This window comes from Kluyveromyces lactis, assembly GCF_000002515.2.
Source record: "Kluyveromyces lactis strain NRRL Y-1140 chromosome F complete sequence".
NCBI lineage: Eukaryota > Fungi > Ascomycota > Saccharomycetes > Saccharomycetales > Saccharomycetaceae > Kluyveromyces > Kluyveromyces lactis.
The window spans coordinates 1,555,392-1,582,123 of NC_006042.1; the positions used below are offsets into that span (position 1 = coordinate 1,555,392).

Below are 26,732 nucleotides of genomic sequence, written 5' to 3' on the forward strand. Positions count from 1 at the left end.
TTGCATAGATATCTGCGCCATTTGTTGCGGGGAGAACGGCCAAGAACTGCGTACTCAACTCCAAGCTCTGTGATGTGTTGTTGGAAAGCTACGAAAAATGCTTCCTCTTTGACGCCTTTTTTTAAACATCGCTTTTGCCCCAATTGGGTAATTGCTGAAAAAATTCTCAACCGAAATTTCTCGAGGCGCATTCTGCGAAAGGTGGAATAAACAGAGGAGATAGTACAGCTTCTTCTTAGGAACAGGCTTAGTGTGCTATTACGGCAGCCCGGCAAGAAACTATATGTACCTGTATATCGATATATGAATTTATATATATAAGGATATAAAATTTGAATGAAAACCCATTCAAAAAAGTCCAAGGTATCTCTTGTTGCATTCTTTCAGTTATAAATAGAATCTAAGATTCAAGGTAACATAAGAGAGCCAAGCTCCTCCCACGCCTATAAATAATATACTTTTGTAATGAGATCGTTTGCTAAAGTGTTGGCCCTAGCGGCTGTTGCATTGAAAGTTGTTTCAGCTGCTGATGAGACAACCACCTGCAGTGAAGATTCTCACTGCCCGGAGGATAATCCATGTTGTAATCAGTACGGAACATGTGGTACAGGTAGTTACTGTCTAGGTGGTTGTAACCCTAAGTTTTCTTACAAGAAAGAGGCTTGTATGCCACTGCCAGTTTGTCGGGACACAATTACCATCTTTGATAATTATACTTCCAAAATGGCGAATCTATATACATACCTGGGTGATGCCTCAAAGGCCAATTGGACTTACGAAGGTTATCCGATCGATTATGAAGACGAAAATGCTTTGATTATGGCTATGCCAAAAAATTCTGGCGGTACTGTTCTTTCCTCGACTCATTATATGTGGTATGGTAACATTAAAACAAGAATGAAGGCATCTCATGGTGCTGGTGTTGTCTCTGCTATGATTTTGTTCTCTTCTGTGCAGGATGAAATTGATTACGAATGGGTTGGTGCTGATCTAGAGAAGGTGCAAACCAATTGGTACTGGCAAGGTGCTCTGAACTATACAAACTCTAAGAATTTGACTGCTACGAACAACGATGAGGATTATCACATCTATGAAATTGATTGGAAGGAAGATGTTATCACTTGGTCGGTGGATGGTGAAGTTGGTAGAACTTTGTTCAAAAACGAAACTTATAACTCCACTTCCAAGCAATACGAATACCCTCAAACTCCATCCAGAGTTCAATTATCTCTATGGCCAGGTGGTAATGCCACAAACGAACAAGGTACCATTAACTGGGCCGGTGGTGAAATTGACTGGGACTCCGATGACATCAAAGATTATGGATACTACTACGCCGTGTTAGAAAGTGTGAACATTACCTGTTATGACCCACCATCCGGTACCACGAAAAACGGTTCCGAAGTATACCAATACTCTGGTGAAGACAACTGGTTGCAAAAAGGTGTCTTTATCACCGACGGTAACACTATATTGAAGGATTACGATAACTCTGGTTTGGATGACAATACCCCAGACGAAAGTTCTTCCTCTTCTTCTTCTTCGTCCACTTCATCCTCATCCAAATCTAGTTCCACTTCAACAGGAAGCAGCTCCGGATCGGCTTCAACAACGACCACTGCTGGCTCCAATGACGATACTGACGAGTCATCTTCTTCTTCTACAAGTTCTTCCGCAGCAGCAGGATTCGTTCAAAATATGTCGACTACTTCTAGCTCCGGTAACTCCAGTTCTGCTACATCTACTAGTGCTGCTGGTGCTGAAAAGAACTTGTCATATGGGTTTGGTTTAAGTTTAATTTCCCTATTGTTATCATTGCTGTGATAACACCGAACTGACTTTGTAAATCACACGACGCATACGAAACATAAAAGATTCTCAAAAGCTCAACAAAAAGATTCTGTGGAAATTTATATAGATGACCAGTATCTTTTGAAACTCAGTGAGCATGTACATATACAGACTTTTAATTAAATGCACTTTTTTGATCTTTTGATCTTTATGACGAAGAATTTTATCTAAATACGGAGATGTAAAATATACATTGTAGATAATAGACGGGATGTGTGATAACACTAATAAAATAATTATGATAGTAATAATACTCGATATTAAGGCAAAACCTCACGGTGTTCACTGGGGACCGGGTGTTAAGATAAAAGGAAGAAGAAAGAGTTGATAATAGAAGTAGTAGAGTTGTTAAAAAATAAATAAATAATCATAAAATTTGGTATTCTTGGAATAGTAGTGCATAGTAACAGGATTCCAAGAGTTGTGATAGTAACGACTTTTTGTTGATTCACCTTCATTTTTTCTTCATTTGTATCTTGGCTCAAGTTGATAACTTGGAGTTTTGGTTCTATCATGAAAAGGTTCGTTCTTTATTGTTTTGCGGTATATCAAATGCTGATCCTTCTGATTTGAAAGTCTTTTTACCAGTCAATAACGGATATAATAATTACAAGTATAACGGCAAAAAAACACAACAGAATGGACGAGTATAAGGATGAAAAGAAGATCACATGATAAAGAACAACGAAACGAAAAATATACAAGCGTTGTTTCAGAGATAAAAATCCGTAATCTCTTGTTAAAATTCCAAAATCCTCTTTTTTTATAAGCAGCAGCAAACTTAGAAGAACGTTCATAGACAGTTTTCAAACTGTAGAAAAAAACATTAAGGAATTTTCTCTATGCAGAGAGAAAAGGTGAAGGTGCAAAATAAAAGCGTTCCGGGAAGGGTGAGATGGTGTATATACATAATATCAATCTACCATGCGTGCATGAATGAATTTTTTCTTTTCAAATGAGAGAAGCATGGAGGTTAAAGGAAGACATTTATAGGAAACAAAACAAATTGGGAAAGTTCATTTAACTCATAAATGTTTATTTACAAGCCTTCAACATGTAAGTAACGATATCGTTTCTGTCCTTTTCCTTCTTCAAACCACCGAAAGCCATCTTGGTACCTGGAATGTACTTCTTTGGGTTTTCCAAGTAGTCAGACATAGTTTGTTCATCCCACAAGACGTTCTTCTTGATGTTAGCGTCAGTGTAAGAGTAACCGGAAGCTTTACCAGAGTGTCTACCGAAGACACCATGCAAATTTGGACCGACCTTGTGTGGACCACCGGCTTCAACGGTGTGACATTGCAAACATCTGGTCTTGAACAAAGTAGCACCCTTCTTTTCGGAACCCTTCTTGTATGGAGCTGGCATTATGACTTTATATTAGTTGTGTTGGTTGTGTAACAGTTATTTGATTTGACGAATCAATCCTTAATACTGATAGTTTGGGAAACTTTAATTAAGATAGAAAGGAGAAAAAAGAAAACGCTAAAAAGACTTGCTAAAGAAACATCAAATTCAATCGAATATCAAATCTTAATATGTTAGTTATATATGAAATTATCAACAAACCATAGTGCGCATACTAAAATTTTTCTCCTACCTGTTTTTAACTACTTAAACCGAAAAAATGCTTCGAAACAAGTCTATCATTTCGGGAACATCGGTCAAGACACGAGATGAGCCAAATTCTGTGAAGCCTCTGAGACTTTTTTCTCATTGGTTTCCCGTTGTGCGTTTTGCTGCAGGGTAATCTTAATGGGGATTAAAGCGTGGGGAAAAGCAATTCTTGTCAGAGGTTGGACGTCACTGTGAACGGAAGCGATCTGATTGGTTGGCTGATGTATGTTACAGTCACGTGATACGTACTGACCGGCACGTGACAATTAACTTAATGGTAATGGTTCTGGAATATCTCTGATCAGTGTTACCCTGAGAAGATGATATTTTTTCGCTCATATTATCTGTATTTGACATCAATAGAGTATTTATTTACTTCATTCTGTTCTTTGCGTGAATATCGGTATAATGCACACGTGACTTTTGGTGTGCTCTTCGTTAGTGCCGATACGAAAAGCGTGCCGTGTTGTTAATGGTAATGCGGTTAACATTGAGACTGATCACCAAGCAGGTACTTGTGTGTTCAGTGCTTATTAAATAATATATATATTTGAAGCGTGAAAGTTCTCTGATATCTGTTTCACCCTTCTCCTTTCACGTTCTGGGTCTTTTATGCTGCGGAGAAGATTCATCATCACTACTGTCATCCCGTGGATCGAGTAGTACTGGAACATCCATGGATGGAAGGATTAGTTCTACAATTTTCAACTGATCGGATTTATTGAACTCTTTATCGCTTAATAAACTATTCAATTCCCCAACCGACATACATCTTCTCTTGAAATACTCTTGGGAATAGAAAAGTGACGGGAGTTTTAATAGTTCCCACGGTTGGATATCGAAGTATGTAGCGTTCAGATGGGTCTTTTCTCTATTCAAGGTTCTGTCAACGGTATAACCTTGATTATTTATTACAAAAATGTAAGGTTTGAAACCGTGCGTCAATATGGTGCTTAGTTCTTGGAAAGTAAATTGTAAAGACCCATCACCCACCATTAATATAATCCTATGCTTATCCAATGTCCCCATATCGCGATATGCTGCCAAAATTCCAAGGCATGCACCGATAGAATAACCAGATGAATTCCAAATTGCTTGGGATACTAGCCTAGTATTATCTGGGAATTTTTGTTGTAGGAGACCAATAGCTGAGGTACCAGATTCAGAAATAATAACGTCACCTTGTTTTAGCCATGTAGACATCTTAAACCAAAGGTACTCCTGTCGCAAAAATGTCACCGGTTGCGGTTCTACTCTGGGTATCATATTCGGTATTGTTACTGGACGAGAGTTTACTATTTTGGTAGTATCTAATGACGCTATTAGCTGTGGGAGTAGTTCATGAAGTAAAATATCAGGTATTATATTATTTTCAATTTTAACTCTATCATTCCAAAGTAAGATTTGGTTTTTACTCTTGTAGTTGAATCTACAGTACGAGTTTTTGAAGTTTTCGATCATACATCCTAAAATTAACGTACAATCTGCATTATTCATATATTCTCGAACAATGGGCTGTGACATGGTACCTAAGAAAGTCCCAACAAAGTTGGGTAAGCTTTCGTCAATAGAACCTTTTGACATTAAGGTTGTCACAAATGGTATTCCTGTTTCCGTTAGGAAATTTTGTATTGTGCTGTTGTAATTATATCTATCAATTAATGCATCAACCACGATCAATGGCCTTGATGAAGCGTAAACTTCGGCAATGATTTTGTCTATAACCCTCTTTATTGTGTCCGTTTGAAAGAAAGTGTTCTTTATGCCCATCTTATCTGCTATGTTTCCGTTTAGAGAACTACTGGGGACAAGTTTCGTGGCATCCTTCGATCGGAGGCCCATATAAACAGGGCGTTTCCCCCAAAAAAGCGTTCGTACACAACTGTCTATCTCAGAAGGATCATCCACTACGTCATGAAAGATTGAAACATCTCCAATCAACCTCTCAAGATCATGAGACTGTTCCAAGACGACTACCTGTAAGATGGGAACATATTCACAAAATGATCCAAAAAAACCATTAACATGGCCTAATTCTGCAGATTCGCTAGTGACGTAGCAGCTCACTCCGATAGCTCTCCCGTATGCATCTACTGCAAATGATGTGTTCAATTGATTTATCGTTTGGATCCACTGTATCCCGCTGGCTGCTATGGCTTGATATAGTTTCGCAGTTGAATAATTGGCAACTCCAAACACAGTACGGCAGTTGAGCTGAAATAATCTATGAAAAAGATACTCAGGCAAAGGTATTAGCGGTGCGACATTATACCTCTCAGTATAGCTCATCTCCTTAGCAGCCCCTGAGTGTATCAGGGTCTTGGTTTCCATCTTTTTGTCCGTCCCAGTATATTCCTGTTAAACTTTTAATTCGACTTCTCTTCAAGGAAAATCAATTTTGTCAAGTTAGTTCTTGTACAGGAAAATGTGACAAAGAAAATGCAAAGTTACACGATGGACAAAAGGTAACAGTAGTTTTTAAGTACTCAATCGCACGCACGTCATGTGGCTCTTAATAGGTGAGTATTGATATTATTATGAACTGACAAGGTGAAATCCGGTATGAAAAAGGTAGGACGGAAGCTAGAAAGAAAAGTATTGCTATAAAAGGAAGAATTATGATGTCCAAGTGCCCTTTTCCTAGTGAGGAATAGGGAATGCTTAACATAAATAAAAAGAATCCACTGCCCAATATGAACACTATTAGGGACAGGATAGAACTATAGGTTTTCCGAAAGACATTGAAATGAACTTTAAAATTGAAGAGAAATATGATATGCAAAGGGGGGGAGCGTAGGATAGCATTGAACAACGGTGTTGCCTGCAACAAGTAGGCATATGAGAAGTAACTATTTGTATGCACATTAATTTCGTGTATTAATTTCATTTTCTTTGGATGTGCTGGGTAGAACGTTACATTAATGCATTTGTATTTGCATATTTCCTTCTCTCAACTAGTCTTTTTTTTTGTTTTTAGTTTTCCTTTTGTCTTGTCGGTTCTATATCAGTTTGCCAGTCAATCTATATATATCGTTAGATGACAACCCTTGTAATTCACTTTCCTCAAAATGTAGCAATGGTAAAGAATCGATCAACGAAAGGTTTGAGTCCGACCCGGTGTTGCTGACGATATCAGTGAAGTACGTCGAATTGAACATACATTGTAAAGCGCTGTATCTGATATTAGGATCATATTTCATGATATGGTATAATAAGTCTATAGTTTCCTGTGTTTCCTTCTTGAAGATCCTATTCAATGGGATCGGTCTGATCTGAGGGAACTTATGTTCGGAGTAGTTTTCATTCATGGAACAGATCTCTTCCCTGGTTGGTGTACCCAAAACTTTAATAATTTCAACCAATTGATCGATCTTAGATTCACCAGGGAAAATGGGTTGTCCTAATAGCAGTTCAGCCATAACACAACCTGCAGACCAAATATCAATCTTTGTTGTGTAATTGGTAGCACCAAAGATCAACTCTGGGGCTCTGTAGTAACGGGAGCAAATATATGACACATTGGGCTCGTTTGGTTTCAACTGTTTAGCAGACCCCAAATCACAGATTTTCAACAGTAAAGTATCTGGATCCACCAAAATATTCTGTGGTTTGATGTCTCTATGGCAGACATTGACCACTTGATGCAAATAGTTTAAAGATTTGAACAATTGGAACATGTAAATCTTGATTTCGTAACGATCCATTGGTTGATGCAAGGAAATGAACTCTTTGAGCCGTTGATAAAGAGACATGGGCATGTAATCTACAATCAAATTTAGATAAAGTTCTTGGTCCGATTGTTCAAGGAAATAGTACTTCAAATCGATCAAATTCGGATGACTGATCAATTTCATGATCTCCAGTTCTCTATTCTTAAACCGTCTATCCTGTAGAACCTTCTTAATGACAACATCCTCCCCAGTCTCTTTCACTTTTGTTCTGAAAACGACACCAAACGAACCATTTCCCACAATTTCAGGTGTGCCGCATGAAATAACAACTGACTCCTCGGGGTTGGAATGGCCTTTCACCACAGTCCTTCGGGTTATTACTTCGTCTTCATCTGGAACGATTTTAACATCATTACCATGACTGTTCTTACTATGAAGACTGCCTTGTTTTAAATCATCACTGGGTAAAATGGAATCCATCTCTGTCTCAAAACCAGCGTTTTTATCGTTAGTATATGCAATAATAGATCTTGAACCACCGGCACCGCTACTTTCGAGCAATTCACCAACTTTCATTCAAAAAAAAAAAGGAGTATTGTACTAAAACTATGCTGACATGCACACTTTTCTCTGAATCCTTTCTCTCTCACAACAGATAAGAAGTGATTGATCTGTCTGTGTGTGTTAATTGTTATATGCGAAGTCTTGTTCTTGGTGTTCTTTTTTTTTTACCTTAAATTTCACCAAATTTTCCAAAAACTTCAAACACGCAACGTCTTCTAAGACCAGTAAAATAAAATATTCAGCACACGCACTCACAAACACACGCGCACACCGATTCAAAATATTATGCGGGGGGGAGAGAATCAGGTTAAAAACAACAGTTTTATCGTCTTTCTTGTCTGGCTCAATGAAAAATTTTCCAATGTCCTCATGTCTTTCTCAAAGTTTTATTCAGACAATAAATACTAAGCGGAAAGAGTAAACTAAAACTGCTTGCAAATTGCTTTGTTAGTCCAGACATTTATTGTATCGAATCAGCTTACTGGAAAATTGAAGGAGAGAGAAATCGAAATAGTTTTTTTTTTTTTGCCTGAAAGCATGACTGGGTTGAGAGCCTTCCCTTGTATATGCGTAGAAAGCAAGAAAAGTGTTTTGTCTGACAGAATAATCTAGGAACTGACTAGCCAGACTACTGAACAGTTTGCCCCTTCGTAGTATTACTTAATAGGAAGAAGATTGCTTGTTCAAATAGTATAGTTTTTCCTGGAACCGGATGCCAGGGAAAAGTGGAAGTTCGTGAGTACTTCTCCGTTAGTCCGATCACATCCAGGAAACCAAGCAGGGAAGCCACTCAGGGGCCACCTAGGCAGGGATCAAGGACAAATGGAGCAAAGGGTGCCGATAGGGAAAGGGGGTCGGAAAAAAAGTTCCAAATTGAAAATTGTATACATACTTGTTACCCGACGTGATGGGGCGGCGTTATTGCCGGTAATTTGTTTGTGGGGCGGAACGGTAGACGAAGCTTTGGATGTCACGTGTTTAGCATTTTTGTCAGAGGAAGCCGTTGTTGTCGATGAAGACGACGGTGATGAAATGTCAGACGCAACGATGGATTCCATCGCTACATCATGTACCAATTTCAGTTCGTCTTCCAAACTGAGCTGTTTCACAACGAGCTCGACATCGAGCTCTTCTGTGTATCTGTCATGACAAGGTAGTGCACCGGCAGCTTTATCCTTGCTCTTGCTCTTGGCCTTGCCGTTCTGTCCAGTTTTCTTGTCGACAACAACTGGTACTTCGGCTACCACTTGTGGACCAGACTTGCGTCTGGTCCACGTGATGCCCTCAGGATTGTATGTTGGATGAATCTTATCTCTAATCTTTTTGAACATCTTTCGTCTGTATTGCTGGTGGTTACGACTGGTCGGGGTATGGCTTTTCTCGTTCTTGGTGAAGTCATCTAAACGATGGAGTTTATCAACCTCTGGTGTTATATACGCGTGAATTATTTACACAAATTTTTCATCACTACTGTAAATTCATTTATCAGACACAAATGTCGTGCAAGTAATATGTCAACTGTGGTTTGTGCTGCTTGCTTCTCGTAATCGCTTTCCACTCTGTGCATTAAGGTTCTTAAGAAATGAAAAAAAAAGCTGGAGATATGGGGGAGAATGTCCAATGTCCCTCTGTTACCCGGCCAGCTGACGCAATCAGGCGCAAAGTCATCCGGTGAGTAAAACGTAGGTTTCTAGCCAGGTCGAATCTAGATTATTCAAATTTGCATAGCATAAGCATTCATTGCCTATAGAGTGGTGTTACTTAACTTACCTACTATATGGATATAAAGACTTGAAGTGTAGGTTGTTTGTGCACACCCCTTACACTTACAACTTGGTTTGCTTCGAGAAAGCTAGACCCTTCTTGATGTTCTTTTCTAAGATTGGCAAGCACTTGGCGATCAACTTCTTTTCGTCATCGTTCAACTTATCGACCCATTCGTGTTCTACAGCGACAACGATACCTTTCTCTAATTTCACTGGAGCAGAGAAGAATTCAACAGAAGTATTTAACTTCTTTTGTAATTCCTTACCACCTGGCAAACCAGGTAAGTAAACGAAAGTTGGGATTGGATGTTGGTCACCAGCGGTGTTCAAATGCAAACTGTTCAACAATTTCTTAGCAAATGTGTAACCGGCCCAAGCCATGGACAAAGTAGCACTACCGCTACCGTCCTTGGCCTTCACAACTTCATCACCACCAAACTGAACCCTGTGTACGTAAGATTCGTAAACGTTGGAGTCTCTTAAACGTCTGTAGAATTTTTGGTCAGTAAAGATTGGAATGATGGTCTCACCAGAATGACCACCAACCACGGTAACTGCATCCTTCAATTTTTCAACGGAGTAAGCTTTACGGCCAATGATGTCTACTAGGAAAGTGTGAGATCTGATGATATCCAAAGTAGTGATACCCATAACCTTACCGGCTTGGAACTTGCCCATGCTTTGCAAAGTTTCGTAAACAATTGGAACCAACGAGTTCACTGGGTTTGAAATGACAAGGATTCTGGCATCTGGTGCATGTTCAGCAATTTGCACAGTTAGAGACTTGATGATCTTGGCGTTGATCTTGAACAAGTCGTCACGTGACATACCTGGCTTCCTTGGAATACCGGCCGGGATTATGACCAATTGGGCACCTTTCAACGCTTGACCAATCTCTGCGGTATTGAAACCTTCAGACGTGGAGTTAGTGTCGATATGAGACAAATCGGTAGCATTACCGTGGGACAGCTTCAAATCGTACAATCTCAAACTTGATACATGAGGGTCTAGTTTCAACAACAACGAAAGTGGTTGACCAATACCACCAGATGAGCCAAGAACTGTAACACTTACCATGACTGCTTGAAAACTTGACTATTACTTTACCGGTTCTACCTATTTGAACTGATAGTATCCCTGAAATCAGAAGAAGAAAGAGATGATGATATTTATATCAATAAGTGCTGAAAGTCTCTTTCAACAAAATATCCTAACTCTAGGGTATGTGGACAATCCCAGAAAATCGCTATGTATATATATATATATATATATTCCCGTAAATGTATATCCAAATAGTTACCAATTAACTAGTGATTTTCCGGTACTTTTCTACTTCTAATTCAAACTGGCTTTGTCAAAAGGTAGACTTTTTTTTTTTTCAATTGGCATTTTTCCTTATTTCCAGGTCGCCCCGAGTACGTAAAGTTAGAGAGGAGAACAGAGTCATTGTGAGATGGCTAGATATTGGGGCAGTTAGTCAGGCAGGGCTTTTAATGTATGAAAAGTAAGACTTGGACTGATAAATATGAGTCGTTATTACAAAGCGATCCATCTACGTAACTACAAGTCACTTGTTTTCAACCAGAAGCGCGCGCAAGGGAAGAGCCACTGACTCTCTTCATGAGTTCTATTCGTCCATTTTGGCTCAACGAGCTTTTTATCCGTAGTGTTCCGATTTCTTCCGATGTATAAGGGCCAAATTCATGCTCTGTATGCATCACGTGACTTCCCGGAGTTATCTCATGTGAAACTTTAGATTTTCTGGTCTCCTTTAGGGATGATTCCACTGACGTACCGCGAGCTCCCTTCATTTGTCCTCTAGTAACGTTATTAGCTGGTCCAATCCAGTTCCATTCACCCCGCTTGTAGGTATTACCCGCACACTTTCTGGATCCATCTGTAGGGTACGTGATGTTATCATTTTCACGTGATCTACTTTCTTCTGTAAGGTATCGTCATCATTAAGGCCGTTACCATTACCCTTCGGAAGTAGGTCAATCTTATTTAATAGGATGAATACCTCGAATTGTAAGTTGATTCTGTCATTCTCTTGTACAATCTCTTCTAATAAGGTTAAACTCTCCATGAGTCTGTTATCCAAGATATCTATTACCCATATCAAGTAATCGGTTTTCTCGAAATAGTTAAACCAGAATGGCCTTAATGTCTTCTGACCGCCGATATCCCACATCTGTAGAACCTTGTTGCTTAGTTTCAAAGTCTTGATTTGGAATCCTATCGTGGGCTGGATCTTATCTATAGGTTCATTCAATAGCTGATTTAGGACTGTAGTCTTCCCGCTGTTATCCAACCCGAGCAATAGTACTCTTCGTGAATTGTCTTTCAACTTCTGTTCTTTGATAATTTGTAGCAGGCCCATTTTGTTATGTGCTCCCTCTCGTATACTAGTGTTCTGGCTGGTGATTGTCAGCCATTTCCTATTCACCTTAACAGCTCATGCACGATTTCTCGAGCAAAGTATATATGTTTTCTTTTTCGATTTTCCTAGTGTAGCTATTTATAACGTTTATCTTTTTTGCAATTATACTCATCGCACATTATCCTAAGAGAGTTCAATTTGCAACCACCGTCATCTGTGGCCTCTACTTCCAAAGCATCGCGCCCGACTATCAAGATGCCTAAGATATGAAACGAGTTACGAAAAGAGTTCAAAGAACTCAGTCTCGTACTTTGTTCGATTTGAAGTTCGTTCGTCTGAAAACGTCCGTTGCTACCAGTACCACAAGTAACGAAATTATAGACTTAACTCAGGAAGATGAATATGATGGTACTGATACAGATTATGTTACTGCAGACTTCACCAGTTGTTTAGAAAGAGAGGCTAGCGTCGATCCTGAAACTCCAGTTGCTGGGGGCAGTCAAGACGTTAAAATTGAGGGAAAGATATCACAGGCACAAGAAGTTGAAGTTCAAGTCCAGGTTCACGGACAGGCCCAACCTAAATCTGAGCCAGCTGTTGTAGATAAAACTTCTCGGAAAAAGTCCATGGCATGGTTCAAAAAATTAAGTTTCAGCGATATAACTGTTGTGGTTGATTCTTTTAATTGTGATAAAGAACCAAATATCGATTTATATTTTCTTTCCCACTTCCATGCAGACCATTATGGTGGGTTGAAAAAGAGTTGGTCTCATGGGACTACCATCTACACTTCAGTTTACACTGCGAATTTAGTCAAGTGGAAGTTCAAGGTTAACCAATGCAAACTTATTGGATTGTCTTTGAATGAGTGGCATAGCGTCTCAAATGAAGTGCGTGTCATATTGCTAGATGCAAATCACTGCCCAGGCTCAGTCATATTTTTATTTCACGATCTACGAAGAAACAGTTTTGTGTTACATACGGGGGATTTCAGAGCCAATGAACGGATCATTACTGAAGTAAATTCCCTTCTTCAAGGAAATTCCTTGTCGCTTATTTATTTGGATACGACTTACTTGAATCCATTCTTCAAGTTCCCCGCTTTACCTAAAGTATGTGAGGTAACTGCTGATTTCGCTTCGCTATTAGCAGAAAATGGGTTGAACACTTTCCTAAACCGTTCTGATAGCCAAAGGTCAATTTCTCAATATTTAGGATTATCTCAGACCAAACCAATCCTTTTTGTTGTGCTAAGTTATTCAATCGGGAAGGAGCACTTGGCTATTTCCATTGCCAAGAAATTAAAAACACAACTCTATGTACCGCATACAAAATATCAGCTGGTGAAACAATACATCTCATGGTTTCCAGAGGGTCTACTCACCACTGACCATAAGTCATCCAATGTTCACTTGGTTGCTATGCACACAGATTTGGATAAATATCTTTCTCAGTTGTCCAATATGTTCGATTCTATAGTGGTATTTCGACCCACTGGCTGGACTTTTTCAAACCAATATGATAAGTCATATACACTTTGGGATGAATTTGAAAGGAAAAACTGGGTTAAGGACACATTGTCGGGAGAGACACCATTTGCCATTGATTATTTCACCAAACAAAAACGTTCGCAGGGCAAAATCTACCATTTCAACGTCCCGTATTCCGAACATTCTTCATTTAAGGACTTATGTCTGTTTTCAACAAAACTTAAGTGGGATAAGATTATTCCTACTGTGAACCTTTCTCAATATAGAGAAATGGCACGATGGTTCGAAATATGGAAATCATACAAAGGATCTCAATAAACAATGGCATATAATCCTCATTGTTACATTAAACTACTTATTATTTTAATAAAAATTAGTCTGTCCGCCATGAGAATGAAAAAAATGTTAAACAAAATATCCTTTTACTATTATTACAGTTTTAAATGTCTTCGTTGACAATTTCACTCAGGCGTTGTCTTTGATTTAATATTGAAATTATCATCAAGGTTATCATTATTCTCTAATGATTCTATAAAAGAACGAGGAACGTTCAAGCTTTCAGGAACTCTTCTGTCCTCTGGACCCTTCATCTTTCTGTAATGCATGAGAATGTTAGCATCCTTTGTATTGAATTTTCTGATTAACTTGCAGTAGAACAATCCACATGCATTACACAAGGTCCTATTACCGTAAGGCCCCCTTCTCCATTCGGGAGTAACGGTTTCATGACAGTGTTTACATGACTCGGTACCATCTCCTGCCGCTACGCTAATCATTCGTTGCTGCTGTGAAACGCTGTTGCGTTTCCTTGGTTTGACTTTATCTACTTTAAAAGTATGACTTGTTCCTCCGATGGAACTATCGCTTTTACTGCCTCTATGTCCAACAACTTGAATGACCGGCTTTTCCATCTTAGTGTTGGTAGCTGCGGTTGGGATTTCTACTTCAGATTTTCTTACTGTGACGTTGAAAACATTTTTACTCCTGGGTCTCATTGGGAATTGAAACTCTGTCATTGGCTTTTGTAGCTCGTTTCTAAGCTGATTAATACTAGGGAGTTGCGGTTTTTTCCTGTTCCAATCGTTCATGTTCTTCAACTCTAACAACCTATTCGTAACCTTTAACATAGATCTTGTTTCGTTGGAAAGTTGGGTGAGATCATTGACCAAAACATCCTTAATCTTCTGGGAACTCCATGTCAGCAAATGAAATGTCAACTGTTCATTGTACTCTGATAGTCTTTTCAAAATCCGTTTGAATTCTTCTTGATTCATATCCTGGTCGATCGCAGTGTCAGCCAAAAAATCAAGGGATCCACTTCTATAGTGACCACCGTAATGGTAGTCCCTTTGACGAGGACTAATTTGCGGTGACGAATTTGACGACGAAAGAAAATTTCCTGTCGTTGAAACGGTAATGTTTGTTTGTGACGTCTTGTTTGTCCGAATACTCGAATCGTTCTGCCTGTCGTAGTTCAATAGATTTGGGATGGAAGCAACACTATGGTAGCTGACACTTTGGGATAATGATTGAGGTGTTCTCGATGTAGGAGTTGCAGATGATGAAATAGAACCAGATTTGGGACTTTGGGACCCCTTTTGTGCCAGCGACGCTGTCATAGTTTCCATGAATGTCATAATAACAATTATACTGACTAGCCGTATGTCTATTTATGTGTATGTGTGATAAGCAATGTTGAACGAATATATTATTCAAAATGATATCGACTGTGTCTTGGCAAAAAAATTTGGTTTGGCTCTGTGGTTCTATTTTGTTATTTCAATTGAATGATAATGAGATTGCAATCTAACGAGTTACCTCTCTGTTAGTTTCGAATCTACTCTTGGCCTTAAATACCTGGCTTATTTGATGTTCGAAGAACTCGGAAAAGTACGCATATATTTATATCATTTCATTTTTGTATAGATCATTTCAGTTCCTTAATTTGATTTGACACTTTTTTGTCATCAGAATCTAAGTAAGTTTCAATTTAGAATATAGAAACGGCTTGGATTGCCTCCTCCATTTCATTATTGATCCTAAACCAATGAATATTGAAACTGTAAAGTTTTTAAATCTGTGTTATGCCCTCGATATGTCTACTGTTTTGTATATTACTACGTAAAATGTCGACTATAGCTGCTATGAGTGACATCTCATGAATCGTTTCCCTCTACTTGAAAGATACAAAAAAAAGAGTCCAGATTCAAGAAGATTTAAATTGAGAAGTTTCTCGATTACTGTTATCTGAAGCTACAAACCACGATTTGATATCTACATGAACTCCTTTTCTTTTCAGAATTGATCTGTCCCATTTCCTCGTCGTCAGAGGCCTGTTCCCTTATTTATTCACAAAGGTTTTTCACGAAATGAACCTTAACATCACTTAGTAAAGAAACTGGGCATTATCAACAGAAAAACAAAAAAATGAGCACCTAATTGTAAGTTGAAAGTGAGACTTCCTTAGCCCCTAATATTGAAAGAAAGAGTGGTACTATACTATTTGCGCTAAGCATAAGCCAATCTAGTTTTCCCTAGACTTATTGCTTCATACAAACGATGACCAATTTTAAATCTACCTATGAGAAGAAATCTTTCACTAGAGAACAATGGATGAAAGTGGTGCAGGACGCCAATCCCTATGATCGCAGCAACAGTGAGTTGTCGAATAATGAGCCGGTAATACCAATGTTATTATTGAACTATTTTGTGGTGATGGCATATGAGGAATCTAGTATCCGCATGGCTAAGGAGCTTGGGTTTTTGAATTCCAACAAAGACATTGAAGAATTCAACTCTGTATATATGATTAAGAAAAGGGCATACATCAAGGAACTTATCAAGAAGGGTGAAATTTTACTAGCTATGGAAAAGATTACCGAGGTATTTGGAATAGAGGTACTCGAAAGTTTGAATGACCATATTACAGATGAAGATTTGAACTTCAAGCTATTGTTGTTGAACCTTATTGAAATGATTCGTTCCCACAACGCCAAGGGCGACCCTAACGATCAGGAGCAGTTTATATTAGAGCTTATCTCTTATGCTCAGGATAAACTTGCTTTGAAAGCAAGCTCCAAAAAAGAGTATATGAAGGAAGTCGAATTAGTTATGACCCTTCTTCTCTTCCCGTTATCGGATGAGGATGGTTCGAGTCCTTCTGCTAAGTTACCAAAGAAGTTGAAACAGCTATATTCCTTAAATATGAGAACTAAAGTAGCTGATCTAGTGAACAGAAAGCTTTTGCAATCGATATTACCGAGGATAAACTCTCAACTCGAAAAATCTGGTTTACCTGACATCTTAGGATCCAGCTTCCAATCAAATCGAGTTCCCACTCTAACAAACGTTATACGATCCATTCCAAGGGAATCTATCACGACAGAAAGGCTTACCGGAGAGCTAGCACATATTGAAGAAAAGCAGGGAAGTTCTATGAGCACCAATTCCGACATGAGTCGCATACAAGGTGAAATCTTTGAAGAGTTAGGTGAGAACTTGCATTCTTATTATATCCCTAACGACGTTAGATTGGTACAAATCATGAAACTTTGGGTTTGGTGTGAAAACCAATTGCATAGTTCGGATGTTGGTGTTCCGAGGGTTGAAGGAGTGATTTAGTGCAAAATCTATAATCTTTTATACTATATATGCATGGGTTCCCTATATTCACATTATGTTTTCAAGCATTTAACGGCAGCTTGCAATTTTCACACCAAAAACTCACAGTCTATAGTGTCACCAGTTTCCATCTTTAAGAAACACAATTGAATATCGTCGAGGTTTTTTGGAAGTTCCTCGCTCATGGTGTTGTAGATTTTTACATTTTTGGTAATGGTGAAGGTTTTGCTTGGCTGTTTGAACTGATCATAAAAGTGACCATCTTTAAAGAAGTGATAAAGTTTTGATTTTAATAGCCTTAATGTACAACCAAACTCTGGTCTTTTTTCATTTTCGAATTCTTCTGGTGAGAATTCAATGTGGAATGTGATTGGATTATCCAACAGAAGCTTTTTGGTATCTTCGTCGATAACTTGGCATCTAACGTATATGTGAGCGACATGCACAGGTTTGGCAAAGAACTTTTCCCTCGATTCGAACTCCTCGATTATGAGACCGGATTTTTCATCAAACCATTCTGTGGCATGGTACGAATCGTCATGTATGAATCGATGGTTTCTAATAAAATCTTCGTCCAATTTAGTGCTGTTCAATTGTTCCCATGTATCCATTTGTAAGGCACTCATTTGAATTGTTATGTAGAGTTCATTCACAAGAGCAAATCCTCCCATCACCACAAGAAAAAGTGTTATTCGGGCACTTAGCGGGTCATCAGTGTATTGTTTAAGAAAGTTTACTTTTCTGATCCAAGCGATCATAATGCTTTCCAATTGCAAATAGTGACGCAGCACCGTCGCGCGTAATTCCTCCATATTGGCCTTTTCAGGTCTTATAAAGTTATATTAGTTTGCAGGTCACCTTTATTAGCTCGCACTAGTCCACTTCAAGTGATTTCTATATCTTTACGTTTTATTGCATTTGAAGGTGTGTAGTTTCTTCTAAGTTTATCGATTTACAAAGCTTGTTTTTCATGCCCCGACGTTAAACGAGAACAACATACATATCGAGAATGCACATACATTCTTCAAACAATTCATGTGGCCAGCTTCTGTAGCGACCGGAAACTGACTCTAGTTAAATGGTAGGTATGCTTTTGGATTACTCTGATATATCTAACCTTAAACTCCTGACTCTAAATTCTAACTGTTATAAAAGAACTCGTCTTACAATCATTAGGCTCAAGCAGGCAATAGGATAACGTCATTTAAAATATCCTCTGACATTTGCATACTTCTATTTATCGGTCAAATATCCAGTTTATCAATTCATAATGGTCTGAACTACATTCATGCTCCATTTTTTTATGTTACAGCAGCTTGTCTGCTTCTTACGATGAAAGAGTTCCTGCTCTCCGGTCTTTGTATTCTACAGTCTTCGTTCCTGATATCTCCTGTTTAGATCTGTGAATGGCAATTCCTATTTCGTAATTATTTGACATTACCATTTGTAGAAAGGTTAGTGTTTAATACTCTTGACTGGCTTGCCCCTGATTATGAGATCGGTTGCACAACACAAAATAGTCGGCATTGTTACTGGAAAGTCTTTCACAAAAGGGCCCAGCCATAAGATGCCTAACCTCAAATCTACAATTTCTGAGCAATGAAAGCCAAATGTATCATATTCGGCACATCATCATATTTAGCAGCTAGCTTTTAGAGGTTCATCATGTCACAGATATCTTCATCATATATTGCCGAAAAAGGAAACCCGCCGACAGTATATATAAAGTCAGGCCATACAGGCGTAACAATAATGTAAGTCGACTCGCTGGTATCAATTACCAACCAAAAAAGTATCCACGTTAACAGATATATAATGGTAAGACTTAGCCCAATTTTAATTCTAGCTACAATCGACGCATTCCTGTGTTTAGCCGCAGATGAACCATCACCTGAACAATTAAGTTCAGCCAAACAAGAAGCTGCAGCTGCTGACTTGCAGTTCTTCATCGAATTCTTAGATGATTTTAACGTGAACCTGGTCTCATATACATCATATATGAATGAAGCAAAAATGACATTGCCGCAGGATGTTGCCAATTATTACTATCATTTGAAAAGTGTAACTGAAACCACTCAATTGCTTGATGATTTAGCCACCAGCTTCCCATTCACTGAGTTCAAGACTTTTATCACAGCTTTTCCTTGGTATTCCTCTATATTATCTGAGGCGTCTGCAACAGATTTCTATGTGCCTGATGATTTTATTACCCAGCAAGCGGAAGTACCAGTAACTTCCTCTATCGCTCCATCGACTGGACAGGTAACACAACCTCCTGCAACCACAGCCTCTTCTTTAGAGGGTTTAACTACCGATCTCCCCAGTAACGCATCTTCCACTATTGTCTCCAATGTATCCACCACAACTGTGACAGCCTTCCAAAGTGTAAATCTAGGCTCAAAGGCTGATAAGTATGTCCCTCTGTTGATATTGGCGATTTTATGTTACTTGTTTTGATAACTCATCTTTTATAAGATCTTCAATTTTTTCGACCTGACACAAACATTATTACCGTTGTTAGTATTCTTTAGTTCACTTGTTGTTTTCTGATCGGACTTGATATTTAAATTCGATAAATAATCTTCAATAACATACCCATTTCATGAATTCAGGATCCGCAAGTTTGGATTTAATTTGACATACTGTAGGAACTTCAAGGGTTAACTTTGACGTTGGATTTTCCAGTTTCAATTCACCCTTATAGTTTTTTTCTTTGGTGATGTCGTTATTCTGTTCCTGTTCTTTCTCGATGGAAGGTTCAGGCGTCTGTTGAGTGACGAGATTTTGCATCTGCTCATTAAACAAAGGAACTCTCGGTGCTGGTAGTGGAGTACTCTGAGATAAAACAAAATCCATGTTGGTGGCTGTTTGAAGGAAGCTCTGTTGTGAATTTTGCCAATGCGGATTTTTCACCTGATGTTGATTGTAAAACTGATAATTAGCTGAACAAACCTGTTGTTCAGGAGGAAACGCTGCTGTTTGATTTGGGTTAAAGAAAAAAGATTGCGATGGTGATAGGACGGTATTGCTCCTTGTTGTTACTGCTGGCTTCACTACAAACCCTAGTTTTTGAAGGATATCGGTTGCTTGCACAAAATCAACTCCGTTGTGAAATCCTAGTTGAAATCTTTTCATCACAATAGTATTATCATCTTTCTTTATGAGATATTTGCACGATATTGACGGTGCTTTAGCTGAAAATTGAAAAGGTTCATGATTAAACCCGGCAAAGGTACTCTTCAACGCAAAGAAATCTATTACTTCTAAATCCTGTAAGTACGGCTGTGTCACTACTCTCATAAGGAGTTTATTTGGGCTCGTATTCGAAAACATTAAGTTGATCCTACCATCTGAAGATACGTGATTCCATTTATCTACCAATGTTGGCGTCTTTCCGCTATCGAATCCACTTGGTGCTGCTTCTAAAGTGGTGTAGTAAGAATATTTTCTAATGGGAATACTAAATTCTGCCATTTTCCTTGTTCTGTATTTTAACCGCCGAAGGTCCTTTGTATCAATAATACATCCAAAGTAATGTTCCACAGATATTATTTTTACAGAGAAAGAAGAATAATAAATGATTGTTCAGGAGTCAGTTTTAGGGTTTTGGTAAATCCTGGGTACTTACTCTCTGATGTGTATGTCGTCAGTTGTTCTTTCGTGAACATGGGTCACTGAACTTATTAGAGGAAGTAATCTTAAAAAATGAACCGGTGTTTTGTTGTTGTTTTTTTTTTAATGATTTCCAGGAACTTGAAGTTTGACAGAAACTGACGAACAGTTAATTCCTGTAATCCAAATAAACAAGCCAACTGCAGATCAAGTTCCCATTTCACATTCAGCTATTTTGTGCACTATCAATAGAATCAGTTTCTGCCACGCCATACCTCATTGATATAAAATCGAAGCTTACATTTAGAGAAAGAAGGATGGTGTATTTCTATACTTCACAGCAGGTTGACGGTATGAGTCCGCATTGGATCATTACAGGAAAGGATAAGTTTGAAAACGACTTATTGATAAAGTACGGGTACAGGGAGTTACGATACCAATGGTTTCATGCCGATAAGTACTCCAGTGGGCACATTTATTTGAAGTTAAAACCTGATGAGAAGACACTGCAGGATGTACCTCGAGAAGTACTTCAGGACTGTTTGCAATTGTGTAAGTCAGAATCCATTCAGGGAAACAAGCTGCCGCAGTGTACTATTTTATCCACGCCATGGCATAATCTGCGGAAAAGCGGGTACATGAAGCCTGGTGAAGTTTCCTATAAGTCAACGAAAGCTGTTCGTAAAATGGACTGTTTTGCTAGAGATAATACGATATTGAATAGATTACAGAAGACAAGAATTGAAATTATTGACGAAATAGAATCGCTTTTGCATGAGGCAAAGAAATCAAAAGATCCAGATTTCTTTGCTAGATATATTGAAATCAACAGAGAGAGGCTAATACAAGAGGAAACTCAGAGGAAAGCCTTGAAGAAACAGAAAAAGAAGCTAAAGAAAAAAGATGAAGGACAATTATTTGAGTATGAAAACATTGAGGTGTTGTGAAATAGTTTTTAAGATAAGCCAACCGCAGCCCACCCTTGATAGGTACATTGCCTATTTAGTATACCTTTCACAACTGACACATGGAAGAACATATTTACGTATCACGTGACCACATGATTTCTTTTTCCAATATTGAAAATTTTATTGAAACGATGCGATGAGATGATCAAACACTACATAGTAAGGAATCTATAAGTAAGTTATGTACCAGTATTGATCTATTGGCAAAAGTTGCTGGCCTTGATTGAATCAGTGACAAACTGTACTTCAATAGAACAATTCCAGGATGTCCAAGAGAACTGCTTCCGATGAAGGACTAGAAAACGTCGATGATCGAATTGTCCATTCTAAGACAGAGGCTGGTGAAGTACCATCGGCCAATGCAGTGAATGCCAATGAGCAAGATGTTGAAATGGGTGAATTCGAGGACCCTTATGGTGATGATTTCGAGAGTGATGGCGAAATCATCGAAATTGACGATGAAGAAGATAATGAAGAAGAATTAGATGGAAACATTGAGAACGATGAGTTTCTGGAAAAGAAGCAACAACAAGCTCAAGAGCTAGTCGAAAAGGATCAAAATGCTGAACAAGAGCAAAGTGAACAATTGTGGTTGCCACATTTATCTAAGCCTTTGGGTCCTGATGAAGTTTTGGAAGCTGATCCTACAGTCTACGAAATGTTACATACAGTTAACGTTCCTTGGCCATGTATGACGCTTGACGTTATTCCAGACACACTAGGATCCGGCCGCAGAAATTATCCACAATCTCTTTTGATGGCAACAGCAACACAAGCTTCTAAAAAGAACCAAAACGAATTGATGGTTTTGAAGATGTCCCAATTGGCTAAAACTTTAGTAAAGGAAGACGAAGATGAGAACGAAGGTGAAGATGAGGATGAGGATGGCACGGACCCTGTCATTGAGAATGAAAACATTTCCCTTAAGGACACTACCAATAGATTGAAAGTGTCTCCTTTTGCCAATGCAGCTCAAGAGGTATTGTGTAGCACTATGTCTGAAAATGGGGAAGTATATATTTTTGATCTGGCTTCTCAGGTGAAAGCCTTTGAGACTCCTGGATACCAAATCCCAAAGCAAGCCAAAAGACCCATCCATACTGTAAGAAATCATGGGAGTGTCGAAGGTTACGCTAATGATTGGTCTCCAATTATAAAAACTGGTGCAATGCTATCGGGTGATTGCTCTGGCCAAGTCTTCTTAACTCAAAGACATACTTCCAAGTGGATTACTGATAAACAAGCCTTTACGGTTGCTAATAATAAATCTATCGAAGACTTGCAATGGTCTCGTACAGAATCGACTGTATTCGCTTCGTGTGGTATTGACGGATATATCAGAATTTGGGACACTCGTTCTAAAAAACACAAGCCAGCCATTTCGGTTAAGGCGTCAAATACAGATGTAAATGTTATAAGTTGGAGTGAGAAGATTGGATACCTACTTGCTAGTGGTGATGATGACGGTACTTGGGGTGTATGGGATTTAAGACAGTTTACTCCACAAAATGCATCCACTGCCTCCCCAGTGGCACAGTATCAATTCCACAAAGGTGCAATTACTTCAATTAGTTTCAATCCACTCGATGAATCTATAATTGCTGTCGCATCCGAAGACAACACCGTTACTCTATGGGATTTGTCTGTTGAAGCTGATGATGAAGAAATTAAGCAACAAGCTGCTGAAACTAAAGAATTACAACAAATTCCTCCCCAATTGTTATTCGTACATTGGCAAAAGGAAGTTAAGGATGTAAAATGGCATAAACAAATTCCTGGCTGTTTGGTAAGTACAGGAACTGATGGGTTAAACGTCTGGAAAACCATCAGTGTGTAATAAACTCCGTTTTTATTATTATTATTTACAAATTAAATCCTCTTAATCTTTACTCGCTCGCATGTAAGTTAATAAAACAGATAAAATGGACAAATTTTCTCCTCTCGACTACATTTGGAGTTGATGTGACTCATCGTTTAGAACACTTCATTTATTCTTTTAGTTACTGTTGTATGTCTTTATTCACAATTTGGTAATAGCTTAAATAGTAGTCGAAATCAAAGATACGAAAAAACATCATGATCTACAGTTTTCATTCTTTATGTTGAAGGATAAACAGGACATGAAGGTAAGGGGCAATTGAGGCTAAACAGAAGACTTATAGACGATGATGCTCCCAGTAAAACCACCGCAATCATTTCAACTTCCCGGACGTTGTATAGAGGGTATCGATGAGGATATCATTCAAACAATTGAGGCACCTAATTCAAACCACTTCCTTTTTATTACAAAGACAAGACTTTTTGTTTACCAAGCCAAACCCTTTGCTCCATTAGCATGTCACGAACGTACTGCTGAGTCTATTGAACTGTTTGGTGTCAATTTTGGTATTAGAGATAATTTACCTCTTGGCACTGAGGTAAAGGGTTTCCTTACAGGCCAATTTTGCGATCCAGTAATAGATGATAAGCGGTTCTACTATGTTATAACCAAGAACAACTTTCTGTTGGTTTACGAATTATACACCAAAACATCTGAAAATAGCGTGTTCAAAGAATATGGCATACCGTTAAACTTGCCGTCAGATGATTCTTTACTTCATAGAGCTCTTGATGATGATATGGATGATGAGGTATTGACAGTTTTTTCTGCTAAGGAAAATCATAAGGTTATACAGAACGGTTATACAATCTCCAAACAAAAAGGCTTCTTGCAGTTTATGAAAAATGATGATATAGCTGAAGAGTTACCGATTCGCAGGACGGAATTGAAATTAAACGTGGTGCTAAAATTTGACCATCAAATTTTCGATGTTATTGGTATAATTACGCATGATATAGAGCGTACTGAGCATGCTAATCAATACCTCTTGGTACTTTTTGAACATGGGCTGCAAGTATTGAAGCTTGAGGACTTCAAGCTAATTGACAATAAGCTAATACATGTAATTAACGGTAAAAAGCTAATTTACTGTGCTGGTGAAATTTTAGTGTTATCTTACGATGAGCAGCAACTATCTCTAGAGCATATCCTTTTCGATCAGGAAAATGTGAAATCTCAAAATATAGCATTGAAGGGCCCATCCGGTGTTTTTAAAGATTTAGTAATGTTTGACCATTTGCTTGTAGTTGCGTTTGAGAAATGTACCATTTACTACGACGTCTTTGATAAGATTTTAGTCAGTGAATATCCGGCCATAACACACGTTTCTTGCATTTCAGCCATTTCTCCCGATACTATGGTATTGTTGACCGAAAACAACTCAGTTATCTTTATGAGTAAGTGGGGAAATATATTATTATCAATCCCAATCGATGAGAGCCAATTCAAAATCCTGCATTGCTCGCTTATAGATACCAAGCTATTAATAAGTGGATCGAATGGTACTCTACAGCTTTGGGATCTTTGGAAAAAGTTAGACAGTTCTCTCTCCAATTTCAGAACAAGTCAAGTCTTCACTTTACTCAATGATAACAATGATATACTACTTTACTCTCCTATGAGTGATTCCACAAATACGAGCACTTTTCAAACAATTAAGTTACCGACTAAAACAGTTAACAACAACATTAGTACCTGTAAGACAAATGGGATTTTGACGTTAATGGCAGTGTATGTAGGTAACAAAGATATTTTGCTCATCAATTTCTTGAACTCCAACACATGGATAAGTTTTGACCAAATGAATATCAAGAATATCGATTGGCTTGGGGACGACTATTTGCTATGCCATGTCACAGATGAGGATTCTGATAAAGAAATGGTAAAGTGCTACCATTTCCCATTACTGAATGATGGATCGACGAATCTTGAAGATTTCAAGACTTGGGAATGGGAGGTACCTCAAGGCTACCAGTTGGATAATTTCTATGCGAACACTTTGTCGACATACAAGATGTTAAAATTCACTGATGAAAGGGAGGACAGAGATGATGCCAGCAAAAAGGTGTTTGTTACATCGGAGATACTGATGGTTCTTTCGAATTCGCATATGATCATATTCGATGCACTAAGTTCGGTACATCCAACTGGAGTTAACATGGTTCAGAAATTTCATCAGTATGCAGAGTATAATTTCCCAGAAAATTCCTTACGCGGTTTAAAATGGATATACAGATATAAAGAAGGGTTTATTGCATGGATTCGAGATCAATTGGTAATTATTGGCCAACAAGAGGATAAGCAATGGCGATTCCAAGTAGCATACGATCGGGTGGAACAGATCTTGGAGATATATGAGGACAATCTTGTACTACTTAGTGGCAACGAAGTATTATTATACGATTTTGCTCACATATGGACCGTCGATGATCCCCTAATCACTACACCGGTCATCGAAGAAGAGTATCCGATTTCAATTTCATTAGATACAGCAACGCTGCATAATATTTCATGCATTACAACACAAAAGTTAACGAAACTCTCAATATCACACGGTGTGTACTTAGATAAGATTGTGGACCGGAACTTGACACTAGGCGTGGAAGGCGATAAAATTGATGAGAAGTATCATGATTTGAAGCACTACAAATTTTGTTTGGAAAAAATTCTATCCAGTAAAGTATTGGAACATGAGGACTTGAACTCCATATTATCATTAATCGATACCTATGATAAAAATTCAGGCGGGATTAAGAATGAAGTTGGTAAACTTGAAATCGTAGGGAATTGTTTAAGAAAGATCGAAACAAAACATTGGGACTACTTATTTGAGAATCTAAAACTAACTCCAAGAGATCTTATCACCAAGTGCATTGCTCTATCTGAAGCGAAGATCTTGGGTACGCTTTTGATGGTATTCTTAAACTATGACGAGGGCGATAGTGAATCTAAACAGGAAGAGGTCACGACAAAGTCCACAAAACGAAAGAACAAGAACAACAAGAACAAGAACAACAAAAACAAGAACAAGAACAAGAACAAGGAAAAGAGCCATACAAACGGACTCAAGGAATCTGATAGTAGAGAGACTTCTCCAGATACTAGTGTATCCACCATCCTAAAAGACGAAACAGTCATAGGTCAAGTCCTCAAGATATTCGTATCCACTGCCACTCTTTCAACTACAAAAGAGCAAGCACAAGAGTATTGGGATTTCGCTCTACAACTAATTCGATTCTTAAGAGCACTAGACAGTAAGGGAAATACTACACTAGCACAGACTTGTCTGGACATGATCTAATTAATACTGGGA

The 26,732-nt window shown here is 38.4% G+C and overlaps 16 protein-coding genes across 16 annotated transcripts; 7 read left to right on the forward strand and 9 right to left on the reverse strand.

Moving 5' to 3' along the window:
• Positions 1-465: 465 nt before the first annotated feature.
• On the forward strand, positions 466-1,824 carry UTR2 (chitin transglycosylase UTR2; the record flags this gene model as incomplete). Its single annotated transcript, XM_455839.1, has 1 exon — positions 466-1,824. The coding sequence occupies one exon, from the start codon at positions 466-468 to the stop codon at positions 1,822-1,824; it is 1,359 nt and encodes a 452-aa protein (XP_455839.1).
• Positions 1,825-2,886: 1,062 nt separating this feature from the next.
• Positions 2,887-3,219, reverse strand: CYC7 (cytochrome c; the record flags this gene model as incomplete). Its single annotated transcript, XM_455841.1, has 1 exon — positions 2,887-3,219. One exon carries the CDS (start codon positions 3,217-3,219, stop codon positions 2,887-2,889), a length of 333 nt encoding a protein of 110 aa, XP_455841.1.
• Positions 3,220-4,062: 843 nt separating this feature from the next.
• KLLA0_F16962g (uncharacterized protein) lies at positions 4,063-5,799 on the reverse strand (the record flags this gene model as incomplete). Its single annotated transcript, XM_455842.1, has 1 exon — positions 4,063-5,799. One exon carries the CDS (start codon positions 5,797-5,799, stop codon positions 4,063-4,065), a length of 1,737 nt encoding a protein of 578 aa, XP_455842.1.
• Positions 5,800-6,467: 668 nt separating this feature from the next.
• On the reverse strand, positions 6,468-7,715 carry KLLA0_F17006g (serine/threonine protein kinase RIM11; the record flags this gene model as incomplete). Its single annotated transcript, XM_455844.1, has 1 exon — positions 6,468-7,715. One exon carries the CDS (start codon positions 7,713-7,715, stop codon positions 6,468-6,470), a length of 1,248 nt encoding a protein of 415 aa, XP_455844.1.
• Positions 7,716-8,515: 800 nt separating this feature from the next.
• On the reverse strand, positions 8,516-9,034 carry KLLA0_F17028g (uncharacterized protein; the record flags this gene model as incomplete). The annotated part of the gene is made up of 1 exon (XM_455845.1): positions 8,516-9,034. One exon carries the CDS (start codon positions 9,032-9,034, stop codon positions 8,516-8,518), a length of 519 nt encoding a protein of 172 aa, XP_455845.1.
• Positions 9,035-9,529: 495 nt separating this feature from the next.
• On the reverse strand, positions 9,530-10,546 carry MDH3 (malate dehydrogenase MDH3; the record flags this gene model as incomplete). Its single annotated transcript, XM_455846.1, has 1 exon — positions 9,530-10,546. One exon carries the CDS (start codon positions 10,544-10,546, stop codon positions 9,530-9,532), a length of 1,017 nt encoding a protein of 338 aa, XP_455846.1.
• Positions 10,547-11,276: 730 nt separating this feature from the next.
• On the reverse strand, positions 11,277-11,849 carry CIN4 (Arf family GTPase CIN4; the record flags this gene model as incomplete). The annotated part of the gene is made up of 1 exon (XM_455847.1): positions 11,277-11,849. One exon carries the CDS (start codon positions 11,847-11,849, stop codon positions 11,277-11,279), a length of 573 nt encoding a protein of 190 aa, XP_455847.1.
• A 266-nt stretch (positions 11,850-12,115) lies between these two features.
• On the forward strand, positions 12,116-13,657 carry PSO2 (DNA cross-link repair protein PSO2; the record flags this gene model as incomplete). Its single annotated transcript, XM_455848.1, has 1 exon — positions 12,116-13,657. The coding sequence occupies one exon, from the start codon at positions 12,116-12,118 to the stop codon at positions 13,655-13,657; it is 1,542 nt and encodes a 513-aa protein (XP_455848.1).
• A 143-nt stretch (positions 13,658-13,800) lies between these two features.
• On the reverse strand, positions 13,801-14,976 carry GAT2 (Gat2p; the record flags this gene model as incomplete). Its single annotated transcript, XM_455849.1, has 1 exon — positions 13,801-14,976. The coding sequence occupies one exon, from the start codon at positions 14,974-14,976 to the stop codon at positions 13,801-13,803; it is 1,176 nt and encodes a 391-aa protein (XP_455849.1).
• A 922-nt stretch (positions 14,977-15,898) lies between these two features.
• On the forward strand, positions 15,899-16,960 carry GID8 (glucose-induced degradation complex subunit GID8; the record flags this gene model as incomplete). Its single annotated transcript, XM_455850.1, has 1 exon — positions 15,899-16,960. The coding sequence occupies one exon, from the start codon at positions 15,899-15,901 to the stop codon at positions 16,958-16,960; it is 1,062 nt and encodes a 353-aa protein (XP_455850.1).
• An 89-nt stretch (positions 16,961-17,049) lies between these two features.
• Positions 17,050-17,772, reverse strand: ERG29 (Erg29p; the record flags this gene model as incomplete). The annotated part of the gene is made up of 1 exon (XM_455851.1): positions 17,050-17,772. The coding sequence occupies one exon, from the start codon at positions 17,770-17,772 to the stop codon at positions 17,050-17,052; it is 723 nt and encodes a 240-aa protein (XP_455851.1).
• A 1,003-nt stretch (positions 17,773-18,775) lies between these two features.
• Positions 18,776-19,417, forward strand: AFB1 (Afb1p; the record flags this gene model as incomplete). Its single annotated transcript, XM_455852.1, has 1 exon — positions 18,776-19,417. The coding sequence occupies one exon, from the start codon at positions 18,776-18,778 to the stop codon at positions 19,415-19,417; it is 642 nt and encodes a 213-aa protein (XP_455852.1).
• On the reverse strand, positions 19,147-20,434 carry REC114 (Rec114p; the record flags this gene model as incomplete). The annotated part of the gene is made up of 2 exons (XM_002999388.1): positions 19,147-19,335; positions 19,604-20,434. The coding sequence occupies 2 exons, from the start codon at positions 20,432-20,434 to the stop codon at positions 19,147-19,149; spliced, it is 1,020 nt and encodes a 339-aa protein (XP_002999434.1).
• A 455-nt stretch (positions 20,435-20,889) lies between these two features.
• JLP2 (Jlp2p) lies at positions 20,890-21,519 on the forward strand (the record flags this gene model as incomplete). The annotated part of the gene is made up of 1 exon (XM_455854.1): positions 20,890-21,519. The coding sequence occupies one exon, from the start codon at positions 20,890-20,892 to the stop codon at positions 21,517-21,519; it is 630 nt and encodes a 209-aa protein (XP_455854.1).
• Positions 21,520-21,805: 286 nt separating this feature from the next.
• On the forward strand, positions 21,806-23,377 carry RRB1 (ribosome biosynthesis protein RRB1; the record flags this gene model as incomplete). Its single annotated transcript, XM_455855.1, has 1 exon — positions 21,806-23,377. One exon carries the CDS (start codon positions 21,806-21,808, stop codon positions 23,375-23,377), a length of 1,572 nt encoding a protein of 523 aa, XP_455855.1.
• A 328-nt stretch (positions 23,378-23,705) lies between these two features.
• Positions 23,706-26,720, forward strand: RIC1 (Ric1p; the record flags this gene model as incomplete). The annotated part of the gene is made up of 1 exon (XM_455856.1): positions 23,706-26,720. The coding sequence occupies one exon, from the start codon at positions 23,706-23,708 to the stop codon at positions 26,718-26,720; it is 3,015 nt and encodes a 1,004-aa protein (XP_455856.1).
• Positions 26,721-26,732: the final 12 nt, after the last annotated feature.